General features: G+C 48.8%; 2 protein-coding genes across 8 annotated transcripts in view; both read right to left on the minus strand.

The window, feature by feature from the left end:
• Positions 1–1,232: 1,232 nt before the first annotated feature.
• Positions 1,233–16,213, minus strand: LOC133119020 (ras-related protein Rab-21-like). The gene is given in 8 exon segments (XM_061229390.1): positions 1,233–2,558; positions 3,165–3,253; positions 3,725–3,779; positions 4,617–4,680; positions 5,187–5,252; positions 5,254–5,295; positions 6,751–6,810; positions 15,779–16,213. Coding segments are annotated over 8 exon segments (663 nt in total). The 5' UTR covers positions 15,923–16,213; the 3' UTR covers positions 1,233–2,415.
• Positions 16,214–19,508: 3,295 nt separating this feature from the next.
• LOC133118881 (suppressor of tumorigenicity 7 protein homolog) overlaps positions 19,509–20,159 on the minus strand; it is a 25,704-nt gene continuing 25,053 nt past the window's right edge. For all 7 annotated transcript variants that reach the window (XM_061229143.1, XM_061229141.1, XM_061229142.1 and 4 more), the window contains one exon: positions 19,509–19,878. In XM_061229143.1, the coding sequence (XP_061085127.1) occupies positions 19,783–19,878 (96 nt within the window). In that variant the 3' untranslated portion in view covers positions 19,509–19,782. The remainder of the gene's footprint in view (positions 19,879–20,159) is intronic.

The raw sequence follows: 20,159 nt of genomic DNA on the forward strand, positions 1-20,159 counted from the left end.
TGCAGCCCTGGGGAAGGTTGCAAGGCCAGGTGCGGTACAGCAAGACAAAACTTTCCAAATATTACACTGATTTCGACTTGAGTTATGTTCATATTACACAAGGACTCAAAGTAAGTCCTTGACGGGGATTTTATTATCTTATTTCGATGCGACTCATTGACCAAGTGACACATTTGGAGACAAATATGTGCGATAAATATTTTAATATCTATTGGCGTGAAGTGAAAATAAAGTCTGCAATTCTTCAACCCCAACATCAGTCACTGGGTTCATCGACTCTGTATACAGAGGGTTTTTATTATTTTATTATTTTATTTTTATTATTATTATTATAATTTTTTTTTTTTTTGTTCACTTGGGACTTGAAAAGGGCTCAAGAAGATGCATTAGAGCTGCAGTTCTCATAAGGGCATTGAATGCAGATTGCAGATTACATTCGTTTTAAACCGAAGGCCCAGCTTTTCAGATCTACCAAGACACTACGCGACAACAGGTAGCACTCGACTGCGTGACCAATCAGTCCAGCATTTAAACAAACAGTGCGCTTCTTTCCACAGTGGGAGGTGGAGACTGGGGAAACCAGATAGAGAGATAGAGACAGAGAGAGAGACAGAGAGAGAGAGAGAGAGCTGAAAAGTTGTTTGTTTTCGTTTGATGTTTTAGTTTGGTTTGTCTTTGATTTTAGTTTGCCGTTTTCTGTCCCGATTCGCTGAGGGTGCTGGATGAAAGGTTTCAGTTTAAGCCTGTTCATTTGCCCGCTCTCTCTCTCATTGTAAAATACAAACAAACGGCCCTTTTCACCTCCAGCTCTTCCGTCGTCACAGAGGTGTGTCAGGACGTGTGACCGCAGTATAAATAAAGGCTTTCATACCAGTCACAGGTGTTGCCCCTCCTTTTCAAAATGGTCGCGTTGTTGGCTGCGACCATGTCTGTCTCTGTCTCCGTCTGGTGACGTCCTGGCTACCTATCGCTGCGCTTCGGGGCCTGCTCACGGGCGTACCCATCCAATACTTTCCAGAAGAATCTTGTAGATGTCAGAGGTCTTCTCATTGGTCAAAGTGAACACTGGCCAGGGGCGACCATTTTGTTTGTAGTCCTTGTCGTCACTTTCCTGGAGGTGATCCTATTGCTTCACCCATTTGACTAAATAATAAATTAATGGAAATAATGTGTTCAGATTTTTCCTTTTGTTGTGATTTAAAAAAAGAATGGCACTGCCTTTGACACCTATGCATGGTAAATTATTTTAATTCTTCTATTACAAAACACTCATGATACTAGCAGTTAAAAAATTACAATTCCAAAAAGTGCTTTTTCACCAACAGCTGTTAATTTCATTATACAGTCATTAACAATACTAATTTACACTTTTCTACACCTGCGTTTTTTTTTTGTTTTTTTTTTTCCCCAAAGCTTGTAAAAGCAGATCAAATATTCAATACATACTGAAGAATGTTTTCCATTTTATATTCCGACTCGGCAAACAGGAAAAGTACGGTATCAACAAGAGCATTGACAGTTATGGGCCAGTGCAAAAATAGTTTTGAGAAATCTGCCAAATTTAAAAGAAAAGTGGTGGGCCTGCAGAACTCTCACGATTTACCACAAAAATACCAAGGGTTCCAATGTGTGATGATCTTCATAGAACAAATACATAAGTTAATAATTTTTTTTCTTTTTTTTCTTTAAGTAGGCTTTTACAGAACTCGATTCAACATGCACATTATCCATGTCAAAGAAAGGGGTTATGATTCTGATGTGGGGGGGGGGGGGGGTCCAGCTCCTATAGAAGGAAGGGGGAAAGGGGCGTGGCTCCAGAAGGCTGTTGGTAAGAGTTTTTCGGCACACAGCTCTCAGCAGTTGTTCCAGGGTTGGGAGAAATACAGTTACTGGGAATACTGTTTAGCGTGTTATTCCAGGACAGGGGGGGCGGGCGTGTGACAGGAATGGCAGTCTCAATAGATAGGAGCCGGAGCGAAGCTGGAGAGTCTGAAGTGTGTGTGTGTCCATTTTGCGAGAAAGAGAGTGTGTGTGTGTGTGTGTGTTAATGTATTGTGTGTATTTGTGTGTGTGTGTGTGCGTCTGTTAGTGTGCAGCCCGTGTGTGTGTTTGTGTGAGTGTGTGCAGTCCATGTGTGTGTGTGTGTGTGTGTGTGTGTGTGTGTTAGTGTGCAGTCTGTGTGAGTGAGTGTGCAGTCCCTGTGTGTGTGTGTTAGTGTGCAGTCCGTGTGTGTGTGAGTGTGTGTAAGTGTCCAGTCAGTGTGTGTGTGTGTGTGTGTGTGTGTGTGTGTGTGTGTGAGAGAGTGAGTGTGCAGTCCGTGTGTGTGTGTGTGTGCAGTCCGTGTGTGTGTGAGTGTGTGCAAGTGTCCAGTCAGTATGTGTGTGTGTGTGTGTGTGTGTGGATGTGGTGATGGCATTATCCAGAAGAGCAGCACCCTCCAGCAGCTGTGGCAGTTTGGGGGTCGTCGTCCACAATCTGTACCCCCCTCCGAGCTCCCCCCGCCTGGCTCGCCCCGTTCCCCTTCAGCCTCTCCTCCGCCTGCGCCACCTCCATCATCCCTGAGGACACACACACACACACACACACACACACACACACACACACACACACACACACACACACACACACACACACACACACAGACAGACAGACAGACAGACAGAGACACACAGAGACAGAGAGAGAGAGAGAGAGAGAGAGAGAGAGAGAGAGAGAGAGAGAGAGAGAGAGAGAGAGAGAGAGAGACACAGAGACACACAGAGACACAGAGACATAGAGAGCGAGAGAGAGAGCGAGAGAGAGAGCGAGAGAGAGAGAGAGAGAGAGAGAGAGAGAGAGAGAGAAAGACGCATGCACACGTTAGGACATTGTGTGACATTCTCTCACAGAGAGCAGTAAGAAACATTGGCTGACCTCACACTTTAATTTATTAGTTTATTTGACAAGGTCAATGCACATTAATAACATGAGTCAGAGTTAGCCAGCCAGGATAAATCTTCATCTGCAAGTCCATGCTCTCCCGCACTTGATAAACCAAGATTTTATAGCAGTAGGTTGCAGCAGAAAAATACGGAAAAGCCATAAAAATATTATTTTAAAAGCAACAACAAAACTAGTGTGGAGTGTTATTTATCTAGTGTTTGTTTGACGCAGTACAAACTCACTTTTACAGAGGTCCAGAAAGAGCTCTTCGATGCCCTTGTTTAATTTGGCTGAAGTGTGGTAGTGCTTTGCTCCGACTGACTCTGCGTACCTGCGGGAGAAGATCAAAGTCCAGACGGGTTACTCAAACACGCCTCACGCCCACCGTGTGACCTAAAGCGGTCTACTGTCAAAAAAAAAAGCAGTCTACTGTCGGAGGACTCGAATGTTCCTGATCTACACTATCTCCACTGGGACACAAACACAGGAGATACAGATGTAGGGAACGTGGATAGAACGTCTTTGGGACAAAGCTTCGTTTCTGGGAAACATGTTAGTTGTAACTGGGCAATCCCAAATTTGGTATGCAGACTTGTTCCAGAACTGTGATTTCTTGCATATGTCAGGAAAATGTATTGCGAGTATGAATAACCTGGCTTCTTAACAATGGAAACATTTGTGCTGAGATATACATTGTCACTCCAGCACACAGAGAGTGGAAAAAGTGTGACCTCATCTCAAAATACCCATGATGCACTGGTGTTTCCACACGCCCGTCTTTTAAAAGGAGAAATGTACTTACTCTTCTGCGTCTTCAACCGACACATGCCTGTCCTTTTCCAGGTCAATTTTATTACCTGTAACAAAAGGGAGAGAAGTTAAAAAAGAAAAATGTTTTTTTTTATTATTTTTTTTATTAGATTGTAGCATGCATCGCTCGCTCATAATTCACAACACCTATTTTCAGATTCATATAAAAAATAAAAATAATAAAAAATCAGAGTTAAAACAAAACACAAATATTGTTTGGTCATCTTTGATTCTTTTATTATCACGATCGAAGGATTGACACGTCACATATGATAAAGCGCTGTTCACATAATAATATAAATGCTCACAGCCCCAACCCTCGTGATTCTCTAGTGAACCATCAGGTGGACCAGACCACAGAAATGTACAAAAACAGCTCATAAACATTAATATAGACCATCTCTACAGCTGTTTGGGGGGGGGGGGGGGGGGGGGGGGGGGGGGGGGGGGGGGGGGGGGGGGGGGGGGGGGGGGGGGGTTTCTTTGAGGGGAACAGAGGACTCTGGGTAACTGGGGGGGTTGTCGTGATTTGGAGATCACATGACCCACAGAAGCATGATGCTTCGTAAAACGGAGCGTGGGACCTGGTCATGTGACTAGCTTCTCCGGGGGACCACACCCTCACCCCCGCCAAAAAAATCTCTCTGTTCCTCTACACTGAGACAAACGCGTGCACTACGATCCGATCCAAGTCCGTTTTAACGACTCTGGGAACGCGATTCCGGACACCGTGACCCGGGATGACCCGGGACCTCTGTTCTCCTCCCACATAAAACACAACACGCAACCCCATCCCAGCCCAGGATGCATTCCCACAGACTGGCAGGGTTTTCACACAGACACACTGGCATGACAAGACGCAGAGGTGCAATAGGGAAGCTTACCTACTATACATAAACAAATGTCATTGCCCAACATTTTTCTTAATTCTTTTACCCAGTTTTTCACCTAGAAGACAAAGGAGACAAAGGCAACCTTAGCATGTGAGGAAACCGCAGTCCGATCAACTGAATGACCTCCAGTTATTAATCACAAGTCTTAAAAAAACAGTAATGAGTCACGGTTTCGTACATAATACACAAAAGAACAACAGGCATCTACTTCCCCTCATTTAAAACAACTTGTTGCATTTACTCATTATTTAAAAAGGAAGGAGAATTTAGATTTCAGCTCTTTCACAGCGTGTGCTGTAAAAACATCATGTGGCTCTCGCTCCAAAAGTCTATAAAAACAACATTTTCAACAGCTGTACTTGATCAAGACATTCACTGTTACCATGGAAACTCCCAGGAGAGTCGATGAGAACCCCTGCCCTCAGGACCGCCTGATCACCAGACACAGCAGCTGTTCTGTGGGAAAGAGCGCCCCCCGCTGGCTGCCTCCCCAGGCCCACACCCTGCCCACCGCCGCCCCCAGGTCACCCGCCCTGCCCACCACGGCCCCCAGGTACCCACCTTCTGGAAGGAGTCCTCGTCGGTGACGTCGTAGACTAAAATGGCTCCGTTGGAGTCTCTGTAGTAGAATGGGCCCCAGGGCGTGGAACCTCTCCTGACCCGCCGTGTCCTAGGGCCCGACAGCACAAGCACAGGTCCCGTCAGAGCCAGCGCACGCTCCCCAGGGGGGGAACAGGCCCTTTAGAGACGCCCCCTAACCTCGGAAACGGGCCTCAACCAAACCGCACGAGCGGTTATCACACGCTCGATCAACCAATCGGATCAAAGCCTTCACTCCGCTCCAGTGTCCCCAATTAACTCGAGCAAATGCACGAGCAGGAGTGCAAAAGCCTCAGCGTGAAAAAGAGTGGAAAAAGCCACAAGAAAATCAGTGAACAGATGGAGAAAGACCGCCCCCCCCCCCCCCCCACGAGCCCCAGTTTGGGAAACTAACTCCCCCCCCCCCCCCCCCCACCAAGTATCTATGGCAACCTCCCAGCACTACAAACCATTGCAAAACCGTTCACAATTAAACTACATTACCCACAGGCACAGGAGTCCATTAATAACGAATCCGTCACCTCGCTGTCAGTTTTCTAAACGTTCGTGCAGCTCGGTTGGCGTGAGGGGGGGGAGGGGGTGTAGCACAGAGCAAACAGCCGTTGTGTTTTGCTTTCGACGGGCCAGGGAGAGAGACGTGGCTCAAACAGGAACTGGAAGCTGACGGAACGGGCCATCTGGTACCGGGAAAAAAAAAAAAAACCGCAGCCAAGAAGCAGTTTCTGTGTCATCTCAGAGACTAAATAGCATCTCTGTTTGTGCCGTGACTGAGCGGGGGGCTGCTGCAGGGGCCGGCATGCTCTCAAAACACCTCATTTATTTACACAACCTTTACGTGCGTTTATTCATTATTTCACTCCTTTTAACGCGTCCCGCGGCCGGAACGTCCTCCGACGACTCGGTCGACGCACCAGACGTGCGCTCAATTCGCCTGCAGACTCAAACTCTTTTATTTTCCGTTCAGCGCGAACGGCAAGAGGATAAAAGATGGTTATTTATCCCGCTTCAGCTCTGGGGTCTGAAGGGGACAGGACTGCCCCTAGGGCCGGTGGGTCAGCCCTGGGGTCTGAAGGGGACAGGACTGCCCCTCGGGCCGGTGGGTCAGCTCTGGGGTCTGAAGGGGACAGGACTGCCCCTAGGGCCGGTGGGTCAGCTCTGGGATCCACGGGACACGGCGTTTCAGCAGAGCGTCAGGAGGGATGTGGACCGCCTGCCTGTGAGGCAGTCATGCCACAGCTCACCTCCTGAGAGAGAGGCTGGACACAGGGATGCATGTTTCTGTGTGTGTGTGTGTGTGTGTGTGTGTGTGTGTGAGAGAGAGAGAGAGAGCCTGTGTGTGTGTGTGTGTGTGTGTGTGTGTGAGAGAGAGAGAGAGAGAGAGAGAGCCTGTGTGTGTGTGGGAGTGTGAGTGTGTGCGCGTGTGTGCGCGCGTGTGTGCGCGTGTGTGCGCGTGTGTGCGCGTGTGTGCGCGTGTGTGTGCGGACTGGGGGGGGGGGTGGGGGGGCATTAAAGATGGCCGACTCACCCAAATGGCCAGATTCACTCTCTTCCCAGCGATGTTTAACTTCTTCGTCAGGAAAGATGCCTGAGACAGAGAGAGAGAGAGAGAGAGAGAGAGAGAGAGAGAGGTGAAATAAGGGCAGACACAGACAGACAGGCAGCCTCCAGCAAAGTCAACCCCATCTATGGCAAACGCATTTCACAGGGATCCCAGGTATTCCATCATCACAGAACATTTTCCATTCAGCACGAGGGCCGCTTTTCCAGACACAGATTAAGCAAAGTCCAACTTTTCATTTTCAGCGGATATGGCCAGCGGGGAAACGTGTTTAGTCCAAGACAAGGCTTTAATCCTCGTCTGGGAATTTAACAGTTATCCTGGACATATTACCACAAAAAAAAACCACACCGGGTCACCAGACAATTACCCGAAAGAATCTACATGGCGGAAAAAAAATAAGCCCTTAGCTTCCAGAATTGTTGAGTTCTCCTTCACATCGGTCTTAAAGACACAGAATGTTTTTACTGGTTGAGTTCTCCTTCACATCGGTCTTAAAGACACAGGATGTTTTTACTGGTTGAGTTCTCCTTCACATCGGTCTTAAAGACACAGGATGTTTTTACTGGTTGAGTTCTCCTTCACATCGGTCTTAAAGACACAGGATGTTTTTACTGGTTGAGTTCTCCTTCACATCGGTCTTAAAGACACAGGATGTTTTTACTGGTTGAGTTCTCCTTCACATCGGTCTTAAAGACACAGGATGTTTTTACTGGTTGAGTTCTCCTTCACATCGGTCTTAAAGACACAGGATGTTTTTACTGGTTGAGTTCTCCTTCACATCGGTCTTAAAGACACAGGATGTTTTTACTGGTTCTGCAGTGCGTGGTCGAGGCAGGTCCTGCGTTACCACGATAGCCACCTGCAGCTTGTTGATAAAGGCTCCTTTCAGAGACAGAGATACTCTCACTCTCACTCTCACTCTCACTCTCACTCTCACTCTCACTCTCACTCTCACTCTCACTCTCACACACACACACACACACACACACACACACACACACACACACACACACACACACACGACTGACTTCACAAATCACTTTGTAAAATTTCTCTTGAGCGTGCATCACTGTTTACAATGATGCAAATTATCCCAAAGACACCTTTCCCCCCCGAGCCAGGTCACACACCTCATTCACTTTCTCTTTAGAGCCACGGGCAGCTGTAGTTGCACGTGTAAGTACACACAGCATGTCACAAACCAAAACCATAAGGGGCAGGAGGCCCCTCCGGTGATGAACATTCACAGAGAAACGGTGGAGGAACAGCTTGGATGTGTCACCACTCTGTCTCTTCACAAGGCCCACCTGGGAAGCCTCACCGTGTTAATTACACTCAGACAGATCCAAATTCATCTGGAAGCCCGGAGGACTCTCTCTCCCTCTCTCTCTCTCTCTGTGGGAAGCGTCAGTCTCTGGGTATTCACTTGGCAGACGTGTCTCTGGCAGAGAGACGCAGGAGAGCGCAGGTCTGAGAACAGCTCCTCTGTGCGCCCAGTAAAGGCCAAGGCACACTCCCCCGCACCGGTCGGCCAGGAAACCAAAATAGCCGATCCGATCGTCCAGCGAACGGCTGGAGAAGCCGCCTCCATCTTTCTACTCAGGCGTGGTTAATGCATCTTGCTCCTGGAAAACTTATATCACGACTGTAAGCCTTCCTGTTATGATTTTCAGCATTTTACCCCGTGTCAACGTGAGGCAAAACTCAGAACCCGCCTTAAAATGGAAGCAACATGCATTGCCCTGGTCTTTAACCCTTTAAGGTGCGAGGTCACGGGTATGTGATTACAGTGTTCTGAACTGAACATTCTAATGCTGATGTAACAATCACCGCCGGTGACAGAAAGCAACGGTGTTCCAGAACACAGGCTCGGAATTCCGCAGAAACATTCCGGAAAACCTGCTCTTCGAAGGGGTAAGAGGAGAGGAGGCCCCACAAGGCTTCAAACGGTCGCCCCCACCAGAGAAGCAGTGCATACTCCAGTGGGTTTCACACAGGAAGGAGAGCAGGGCCGCCCCTAACCGCCGCCCCCAGCGGCTCAAGTTCCAGGAAGTGAGCCGTGCCCACAGCCAGCGCCGTGGCAACGGAGCACACGTCCAAACCAGACCGGATCACCGATTAACGCCTTTCCGGAACGGCTGCGGACGGTCACACACCCGATAGCCAATCAGTGCCCTCTATTGTCACGGCTGTCTGAACGGGAGACACGGATGACAGTCAAACTTCATTTCCCCAGAAGTCAGCGTGGCGTTAAATTGCACTGTTACGGATTTAAACACAGCATGGACACACCTGGAGCTCAGAGTGGTTTCGGCAGCACCTCTGGAGCAGCACCATGACCAGACCAGGCCTACTTACACAACACATCAAAACAAAACAAACGGACAACTGCACACAATTCAGTAATTCTCCATTATATTGGATCAGACTCGGACTTGGACATACCGTTGCCACAATAGAAAAGACCAAACCTTATGCTGTTATGTACTATGTTATGAACTGTTTAAAAGGGATTCCCGAGTACAAAGGCTTTTTTTTTTTTGGCTGTTATCTGGATTTGAGCTCAGTCTCCTCACACAACCCCAGCTGCAGATGGGCTGAGTTTTACATTTTCACCCAGAAAAAAAAAAGAAGAGAAATATAAAAGTGAATCAGGTCATATTACCCAATATACACTCTAGGCTGGAGACTGGGCCACAGGATGACTGCATGTCAGAGTGTTTAATATCGCGTGGGCCATTGAGTCAGATGCAATGCCATGGAAATGCTTGCAAACATCAGAGGACATTTGGAAGCATCGAGGTTAGATAAATGAATGAAGAAAAAAAACAAAACAAATCATTTTAGCGGGGAGTCTTCACATGTCAGTGGCATGTGCTGGATGCAGCTGGCTGGATTTCAGTTTGAGCGGACCAAGTTATTTATGTGAGCGTTTCTGGGCAACAACAACTGTGTGATTGTTTTGGCACTTCTTGTGGGTGTTATTTACTTATTTACTTCGTTATTTTATTGCAATTTCCAAAAAAGGATGCATGGCAAGAATTATGCCAACTTATTAGAGACATCAGAAAATGAGTTAAATATACACCTATTAAAAGAACATCCTTCAACTCATTTTAAAGACACACACACACACACACACACACACACACACACACAGGTATCAGTGAACAGGTGCAATACATCCGTCAACCACAAAGTGTCACAACATCTTAACTACCATGACATCAGAATCCCTCTGGTCTCCTATTGGCCAATATCGACCCTCTATCCTTGTCGCCCTGATTACTGCGTTCATTTGAATCTCTACCACTGTGTACAGAGGCAGAGCTCTCTCTTCTCTAGTTCCCCCCTATCTACATCCCTCCCTCTCATCCTTCCATTCTGCTCTCTCTCTCCCTCTCCCTCTCCCTCTCCCTCTCCCTCTCTCTCTCCCTCTCCCCCCCTCCCTCCCTCCCTCCCTCCCTCCCGCCCGCCATCTCTCTCTCTCATCTGTCCGTCCGTCCCTCCCTCCCTCCCTCCCTCCAACCATCTCTCCCTCTCTCTCTCTCTCGCTCTCTCCCTCTCTCCATCCATCCATCCCTCCATCTCCATCTCTCTCTCTCTCTCATCTCTCCCTCCCGGCAGGTAGAATTACCGCCGGGGCCACTGAGCAGCAGACCTTAAATTTCCCCCCCCCCGCCCACCGCTCACTCGCATTCTTCCATTACAATGCAACGCAATTACAATCCTAATTACCCGGCACGGCATTCCACCCACAGACGGAATAAAGGAGCCACAGCTTCACAAGGTGAAGGGTGACGTGCCCTTCCCCTCCTGTACGGAGTTACTGAGGAACTGCACGGCTGAAGCCTTCTGCAGGGCACGCCATGAAGCCCGTTCCAGCGCCCTGGAGTTCGCCACAAGCCCGGGAGAAATTTGGCAGGAGCGTGACGAAGTTTCATTCTGACACTGCGTCAGGTCGCGGCTGCAGCAAGCAGGGGTCCGTTCGAAGGCTCACGGGGTGGATATTATCACACAGACATCACCGCGTGGTGGACTTCCAACAGCCAAAATCGCAAACGGGCTAATCGTTCAATAACGCACTGAGTCACTGTTACCCGCGGTTACTGCGCGTGTAAACATGAAAAACCCCCGTCCGGGAGGAGAGGAGAGGAATTTACTGAGCCGAGGCCAGAACATGAGTGTTCCTTTCAAGTGTAAAAAGCTTCAGAGAAAGACATTTCTTTTGCTTTTATAACTAGGTTTTGGGCAGAGCATTTATTAGCAAATGTTTCTCATCTCATTCCAACACGTACATGTCATTAATTTAGTGACACGACCTTGAGCAGCCAGGCACTGTTGATTCATAAATAATGTCCAGATAAGTAAACAATGCATGAATAAATAGCTGCCTCTGCACTCTCTCGGGTCATAACTCAAAGGCAGGCGGAGAGTGCCAAAGCCAGAACAGCCATTTACCCTGAAAGGGACGCGGTAGGTTTACGGAGACGGAAAGGAACCGTTCCTTTCCCTGCTCTGTTTCGAAAGAAAAAGCAGAGCTCGGAGAAGCGTGGGTTACTCGTTCACGTCCGATCCCTCCCGACGTCTCGTCTTTCCTGTCGGGCAAGTCCTGCGGAATCGCGACGCATCCATGTTTACTCTGATACTCAATACCGCTGGAGGCTCTGCTCTGGCCGCGGTGGTTATTTCCCCCGGGAAAAGCCCCACTGCAGTCCCGTTTGCGTGCATCCCCACGTTCACAATTACAAACCGCCAAACTGCTCCGCCCCATCTCCAGCCCCCTGACCAAACTCATCCTGGATGGTCAAACTACGGCACTGTCGGGATGAAGAACCGAGCTTGACCCCTGACCCCTGACCCCTGGGCCCGTGCCACAAAGCGTGAGGCAGCTGGTTCATGTCCGGGTCAGATCTTCCACAGAACGTCACGCGGTAGAAACAACTCCTCCTGACCTCCACGTCTCCTCCAATCAACCACAACGAAAACATCGCAAATATGAAGAGAGCAGGTCAGCAAAATATCAAGAGCAACGCAAAACCGGCACAGTCCAGCGTCCTGCCAGCCGGAACTGAAAACAGTGCCCTGAATTTCAGTACAGCGAGGGGGGGCGGGCAGTCATAACATAATAATTTGTTATTTAGCTGACACTTTCATTTATCAAAGCGACTTACATTTGATTAGACTAAGCAGGGGACAAACCCCCTTGGAGCAAGATGGGGTTCAGGGCCTTGAGCCTCAACAACTGTGCAGATTTTACCGTGGCTACACCAGGGTTTGAACCACCAACCTCCCGGGTCCCACTCAATGTACCTTAACCACTAGGCTACAGGCTAGGCAACTGAGAGTGCACTCAGTGAACTCAGTGTGCTACTTCTCTCCCAGCTGTACTTTTAAAAGCCCTGAAAACGCCGGAATAGCCAGCCAGCGGTTTCTCAGGCCGTTCTCTCGGCCTATTTCTGGACCCGACGCGTCAGGTCTCTCCGGCGCGCGAGCTTCCTAAAACAGGGTCCCGCAGACAGATTAAACGCAGGCGCGTGGCCCCGACTGCGGGTTCCCACGGCGGCCCCGTTGCGAAACAGGCTGAAAGCGGTGAGCGGGAGGCCAGATCCGCTATCCCCCCCCTCCTCCCCCCCCCCAGCGTGACCATCCGCGACGTGACCAGGAAACGGTACCACAGCCGCTGGAGAGATAAGGCTCCGTGCAGCACAGGACACGTACGGTCCGAGCCTCGGAGAACTCGACCACAGGATTTCCCTTCCCAGTGACTCACCTTCCAGTACAATTCGTCTCCTGTCACCCGCGTTCTCCCGGCTCAGTCGCTCGCCCCCTGGTTGCATTTCGTACCTTAATCTCGGGCCGTTTAAATTTGCATTCGTCTCGGTTCTGCGGTTCCTGACCTTATTACTTACAGACTTGGCCCGTCAACCTTCTGTACTCGACTTATGTTCATGGCTGCACAACCGATTCTGTGAGAATTGTACCGAACACGACCTGTTCTGCCGTTTGTGCCTTGACCTTGGGATGCCCTTTTTTTCTGTACGTCGCTTCGGATAAAAGCCTCCGTTTAATAAGATGCGGTGTCATTTAATGAAAGATAGAAGCCTTCGTGCCATGTCGTGTCATATCTTACAGATGCTGAAGAAATTAACTCATCGCATTGGTTTATAAAGAGTGGGCTTCCACATGATCTAATCCGTTCATCGATACTGACAGCAGCGAATTAATCTGCCAGCCCCTGCAAGGACCAGGTCTGCCATTCAGAGAGTTCCTCAGAAGCCGTCCCGAACCCTGGGATTTGGGCAGAATGATGCAACAGTGACACACTGCCTGAAATCCCGCTCATATTTCATCACACTGCAACAGGAATGGAGAGATTAGCCCAGGAGAGAGTGAATTAGGCGTTCGACACGGTTTTTCTCCTGGCCTGCACCTGGGGTAGACAGTGGACCTGAAGGTCTTACACTGCAGCTTAGAGAGGAAGGTGTGTGTGTGTGTGTGTGTGTGTGTGTGTGTGTGTGAGAGAGAGAGAGAGAGAGAGAGAGAGAGAGAGTCTGTGTGTGTGTGAGAGAGAGAGAGAGAGAGAGAGAGAGAGTCTGTGTGTGTGTGTGAGTGTGTGTGAGTGTGTGTGTGTGAGAGAGAAAGAGAGAGAGAGAGAGAGAGAGAGTCTGTGTGTGTGTGTGTGTGTGTGTGTGTGTGAGTGTGTGTGAGTGTGTGAGAGTGTATGAGAGTGTGTGAGAGTGTGTGAGAGTGTGTGAGAGTGTGTGAGAGTGTGTGAGAGTGTGTGAGAGTGTGTGAGAGAGAGAAAGAGAGAAAGAGAGAAAGAGAAAGAGAGAGATGTGTGTATGTGTGTGTGTGAAAGAGAGAGTGAGAGTGAGCATGCACCAACAGGCACATTCAAAATCACTCCTCTTACAACACATGGGAAAATCGCAATACATTTTTTTATTTTTTTATAAAAGACTGTTGAACAGACGTTATGATGAAACAGTAGCTTCCTCTGCCCTCTACACAACCCCCTTTCTGTCGACCTCTCTACCCTGGGAAATCCACCTGCCCAGTGGCCACAGGAAGGCCCAGATACAGAACCTGCATTCACTGTGAGACTATTCCTCCCAGGGTGGGCCAAACTCGCCCCAGCTCACAAAGGCTCCTTTCTGTTTTTTTAAAAACAAATTAAGATAGCAGGACTTAATATCATTACATTACATTACATTACATTACAAAGCATTTGCAGACGCTCTCATCCCGAACATAATCTCTCACTCTCTCGCTAAATGTAGCATTAAAGTTTACTCTAAAATACTTAAACGTTTTATTCGAAGCTATGCATCGCCGCAGCGCATGTAGGACGACTACGGCCACACTCCAGTTAAACTCCACGGTCTGTGCCCCTAACAGTCTTTAGCGCGGCCCACCGTTTGCCACGGGTCACGTTCAGTTTCCCATCCCTGACACACAAGTGCTGCAATCACGGCAGAAACTCTACGAGCTGCAGGACTGCTGTCAGGAGGGATAACAGGCTATCTAAGGCCTGGGAACTGCTGCGAAAGGCCCGATCCGTTTCTCAGGAGGGAGGCTGCAGTAACCTAGATTGGAGATCGGGTCAGAAAGGAAGAGACCGTGCTTTGAAACCCCCAAAAACCCAGCAGTCATTGCAGAACGATGGTGCAAGTTGGGGCTTTTTTTTTTTTTAAATGCTACGTTCACGTAAAATAATTATTGATATTTTGCAACAGTCGGAGATGTGTTTTCTCCTGTCTGGTGGGCGTGGCAGGGTTGCCATGGCGCCAGCAGCAAGGAGTGGCACATTTTAAAATCAGTGTCGATGTGTAAACACATGCCCCAGTGGCAGCCACTGTAACAGAACTACATGCAACTACACGCACAATACAACAACGTGCCAGTTCAAAGTACAGTTTGAGGGAAAATAAGTGCTCAAGTAAATGCTTTAAGCACATATAATGAACAATTCGAAACTATCGGACGTCAAAAGGTGAGAAAGAACGGTTTTGCGAACTGGGTACTGTGCAATATGTACTGTACAGGGCCTCAACACACTGACAACCTGTCAAAAGGGGTGGTCCCGTCGCCATGGTGCGGCCTACAGGAAGTCAGACTTCTGAGAACAATCAAAGGAGCGAAGAGTCCCTCCGGCGAAAGGAAACGAGGCCAGATTCAGCCATTCGGACACAGTGCCCATAGACACAGAACCAACAACAACCTAAAATCTGCACGTTGTCCAGCACTGGACGCGCTGTGTGACGCTGTAAACAAGCAACAGGGATCGTTCTGTCCCAAGACCGCCTCAATTACGCCATCTCATGCTATTAGGTGTAACGACCGAGTAACCCGATCTTTTCGCCCAACTGTGAGCTGGTTCCTTGCTTAACGTTGACGTTAGTCAACGGTGGTTAATGGGAGTGTGGGTCTGTGTCGGTTTGGTTGTCATCGTTCCAGTGATACGTTAGTCATTCAGGGGGTTGATACAATGGACTTTCGGAATCTCGGAACTTGGCACCACTAGCCGACTTGTGCAAGCCAGTTTCGGGAAGTTAACGCGATAACGCAAAAGGTTGAGTGGTTACCTAACGTTAGCCACCTACATGCTGTTTGATAAGAAAACGTGGCCGTGGCTCAGATCTGATAGCTAGCTCCACCTGCAGTTAATCTGAAAGTGCACCTTGCCTACAAGTTTAGCAGGCTAGCGAATGCTACACCCATATTGCTTAACGGGGCAAGCATAAACCATTTGACGTACTTCCCACAGTTAATATGATAATATGATATCACTGGAAAGCCAGCAGCTTTCCGTTAACAAGGAACGACGCAATCCGGGTAGATCTGGGTGAATACAGATGAAATACTACCATATTCCCGCATAGATTTACAACGCTGCCAGTGATCTCACATGGGGGCTCTCCTCTGCCATAAACAACACATGTAAGCCACCCCTGTCCGGCGGTGGTACGGCGCGCAGAGTCATACGGACCTGGAGCGTGGTGATGTGTTTGTCGTTGAATTTGTTTTCGCAATAGCGCAGCACAAGCGACGTCTTCCCTACGCAGCCTTCGCCCAACAATACCACCTTGAAAGAATAGGTTTTATTGCAGCCTCCAGCTCCCGCAGCGGCCATCGCAGAAATCCTTCCGTGGAAATTAAAAGCAGCCCAGAACAGACGACGTGAGGCGTGCCAGTCACATCGGTTATCGTTCGGTGACAAAAACAGACCGATGCAATAGTAAAAAAAAGAAAAAAAACCCAGGCACAGAAATCCCTCCGTGGGGCAATAAGGCTTCGACGTCAACAGCGCAGGCTCAATATCTGGCTATCACTCCGTTCGGCTCTCAAATGGCGTCTCCTAGTTCTACGTCATGCTACATGGATCATATGATGCAGTCGGCAGAGGCGAAAGAACGAGTCAGGAATTGGAGCGGACAGATCTCTGTACCAAATGAGCAATGCGAATTCCGTATGGGATCAAACGGGATTGTGTCACATTAAAGGCGTTTTGTTTTGTTTGTTTAATGTCAATATAAATAGGACGGGGTGGGGAAAAAACACCAAACTGCATTACCATTTTGAGGTAGAAGCCTAAACTTGAAAAAAATTCAAGGAGAGTGAATGTTTTCTTAAGGCACCCAATAACAAACAAGAATAGTGTATACAAGCAGCAAAAAACAGTCTGCGTCCATAAAGACATGCTGACACTACATGAACCCTTGTTTTACTGACAGCGATAAAGACAGCTTAAATTAAACGTAGGCGGCCGTGTTGAAAGATCATTTTAACAATGCAGTTATGACAACAAACTGCTACAGAGCAAATGTCACAGATTCAGGTTTTCACATGGCGACTCAGCACTTTATCACTGTGTATCATAAAATTAATCCCCCCTAATATTTTCATATGCATTCATGGCTAGACTAGCTATTGTGAGACTGAATGTTTGCCCGCACAAGAGTAGGTGGTCCATCAATGCGTCTCCGCCAAAGTTGAAATGAAACCTACTATGGTCTCATCAATGGTTTAATAAAGACATCTTCGGATGAGGCCACTTTTTTGCTGGATGGATACGACACTGCTGTTTGCAGTTAGCACCTATCCCAAGTGACGTGACTTGCATGTCCATAGCAGCTATTCACAGGAACTCGTCAGTAAATGGAGCCGTCGGACAGTCTGCCAACGACCTAGTGGTAATATCAAAACTAAAAAGTCCCTTTGCCCTGGTTAGACTTATCTCCTGATCGAGATGTCTGGGAACTGCCTAGTTGGGTTGCCAGTGCTTTTCAAATAATATCAATTCAATACGGACATGCAAAGAGACATAAGCTTGCGAGTTGTATCGGTATTTAGTAAACATCCACGGATTTGTCTCTCGATACAGTCTTCCCGATCCTTTCCCAAGAATGTCACTCTCTATTCATCTTCAGGGATAACTTTCTTCAGTCTGACACAGCAGGTATGCGGGTGCTTGCAGAACATTCCTGTACAGTCGACGGAGGTGAAAAGTGTGACAACAGCACCACCCAGTGGCCATTAAATGAAACAGCTTCTGAAATGTCACATAAACCCCTCTGCAAACAGTAACAGAATTCAGTATTTTGGTAACATAAATTAAGCACATTTGTAACTAAATTCCACACTTTGAAATAAAAGGAGTTATCCCATTACATTAAATTACTTCTAACAATTTAATTAATGGTGCATGGGCCATGTCTGATATCCCGTTCTGAATACAGTTTGGTTTCTTCACAGCTTGATATAAACCTTCTGTCAGTGATGTAATGATGTTGAAACATTTGGAACTGAACTCGGTGTCTTGGCAGTTGTGGTTTAACTTGGAAGTCGTTAAAAATTTCAAGACCGGACCAAAACCAGTGCGCGCGCACACACACACACACACTCACACACTCACACATAGACACATAGACACATACACACACAGCTTCTGGGACTAGCTTCATGAGTGAACCCCTCCCAGTTGGCATATACAGGGGTCTCCCATGAAAGCCCCAGCAGACAGCAAATGTACAGCAGATTTCTGCAGGGGGCCTCCCTGTTTAAAATCAATTTCCCTTTCCCCCCCAGCACACTCCACAAGGGGGCGCTGTTCACAACCATTCATAAACAGGCATGACCTCCGGGTCGATCAGGAATACCGGCTGGCACTGGGGTGGGTCTGTTGGGAATACCAGCTGGCACTGGGGTGGGTCTGTTGGGAATACCGGCTGGCACTGGGGTGGGTCTGTTGGGAATACCGGCTGGCACTGGGGTGGGTCTGTGGGAATACCGGCTGGCACTGGGGTGGGTCTGTTGGGAATACCGGCTGGCACTGGGGTGGATCTGTTGGGAATACCGGCTGGCACTCGGGTGGGTCTGTTGGGAATACTGGCTGGCACTGGGGTGGGTCTGTTGGGAATACCGGCTGGCACTGGGGTGGGTCTGTTGGGAATACCGGCTGGCACTGGGGTGGGTCTGTTGGGAATACCGGCTGGCACTGGGGTGGGTCTGTTGGGAATACCGGCTGGCACTGGGGTGGGTCTGTTTGGAATACCGACCGGCTGGCACTGGGGTGGGTCTGTTGGGAATACCGGCTGGCACTGGGGTGGGTCTGTTGGGAATACCGGCTGGCACTGGGGTGGGTCTGTTGGGAATACCGGCTGGCACTGGGGTGGGTCTGTTGGGAATACCGGCTGGCACTGGGGTGGGTCTGTTGGGAATACCGGCTGGCACTGGGGTGGGTCTGTTTGGAATACCGACCGGCTGGCACTGGGGTGGGTCTGTTGGGAATACCGGCTGGCACTGGGGTGGGTCTGTTGGGAATACCGGCTGGCACTGGGGCGGGTCTGTTGGGAATACCGGCTGGCACTGGGGTGGGTCTGTTGGGAATACCGGCTGGCACTGGGGTGGGTCTGTTGGGAATACCGGCTGGCACTGGGGTGGGTCTGTTGGGAATACCAGCCCGCACTGGGGTGTCACACACTTAAAATTTGGAATTTGCTTATAATTTTAAATATATCCCTGGCTCAACTAGGGTTTATGGTCAGATTCTTTGATTCCACCTGGAAAACATTCATTGTGACCATATGTGAGAGATCCAGTTAATAAATGCAAATGTACAAAAACAGGCATTGATTGATAAGATTTAAATTCAACAACATACAATTAATTATACCTTTCCAGTCTCCATCTACCCGCAAAGAGTCAGTCCATCTGTCTGTCTGTCTGTCTGTCTGTAGGTATATCTCTGCTGCTCTGGCTGGGTCTGTACTGGGTATGTACTGGGTCTTTGCTCCAGGTGGATTGTCCCCTGCCTAGTCTAATCAACTAAGTCACTTTGGATAAAAGCATGAGATAAATAACAAATTATTTATTATTATAATAATCATGTCTGCCATCGAGGGGGGGTGGGGGGGTGGATGGGGGGGTGCTGATGGGCCAATTAAAATGAACCAAACAACGTACAATGAATGTACATCCATTAGACTGCAGAGGCTGCCTCCTGTCAAAGTGATGCATTGGGCAGTGGCGGATACAAAATGGCGTCCCACAGACACAAGATGTCTTCCTGCCTGGGACCTCTTGTTGCCATGACACCGATAGAGAAACACGCATGGCATTTCCATTACTGGAACCACGTCTCCGCCGGCACTGAAACTGGACCGTTCCTCCCTCTCCACTTTCAGGAGGAACCAAAATAAGACTGAGGGGAGCAGGGGTGGGGGGGGGGAGGGGACTTCTTGTAGCAGGACACAAAAGTCTTTATTTTTGTTGTTTTTCCAACTTCTCTGTTGTCCTTTTTCGTACAACAAAATCGGGTTTACATGAGAACAAAAAAACAAAACCAAAGCAAAAAAAAAAAACAAAAAAAAAAAAAACAAAAGGAATCCCAGTCGTGATTCCCCCTTTTTCCCTTTTTTACCCAGCATGCCCTGTTTTGTAGTCCGCAGAGCGCGCGGCCTCGGCACACGGCTGTGAGCGGTCCCGTCAGTCTCAGATGCGCGTGAGCTGGTGCCAGAGTCCGGACGGGAGGAGGCTCTCCACCTTCTCCATGACGAAGTTCAGCGGCGCGAACAGAGTGCTGAGGAACTGAGACACACGGACGAGAGGCGTCATGACCCGCGGCTACAGACAGGGGGCGCAACACCTAAGGAAATTACACTTCGTGACACGAGTTTGTCATGAGCAGAACAAACACAACACGTGAGAATATTGAAATGCCTGTGGAGGCTCGCACTGGTCAGATTAGAGGGTGACCGGTTTTCACCGCTCAGAACCTCGAGAGCGTACTCACGCCCGCAACGCTTAAGGCACTCGGAGAACTAGCGGCCAGGCCGGGCGTCAGGGAGACAGCGCGGGGTCGTTCTTAA

Source organism: Conger conger, chromosome 19 (genome assembly GCF_963514075.1).
Source record: "Conger conger chromosome 19, fConCon1.1, whole genome shotgun sequence".
NCBI lineage: Eukaryota > Metazoa > Chordata > Actinopteri > Anguilliformes > Congridae > Conger > Conger conger.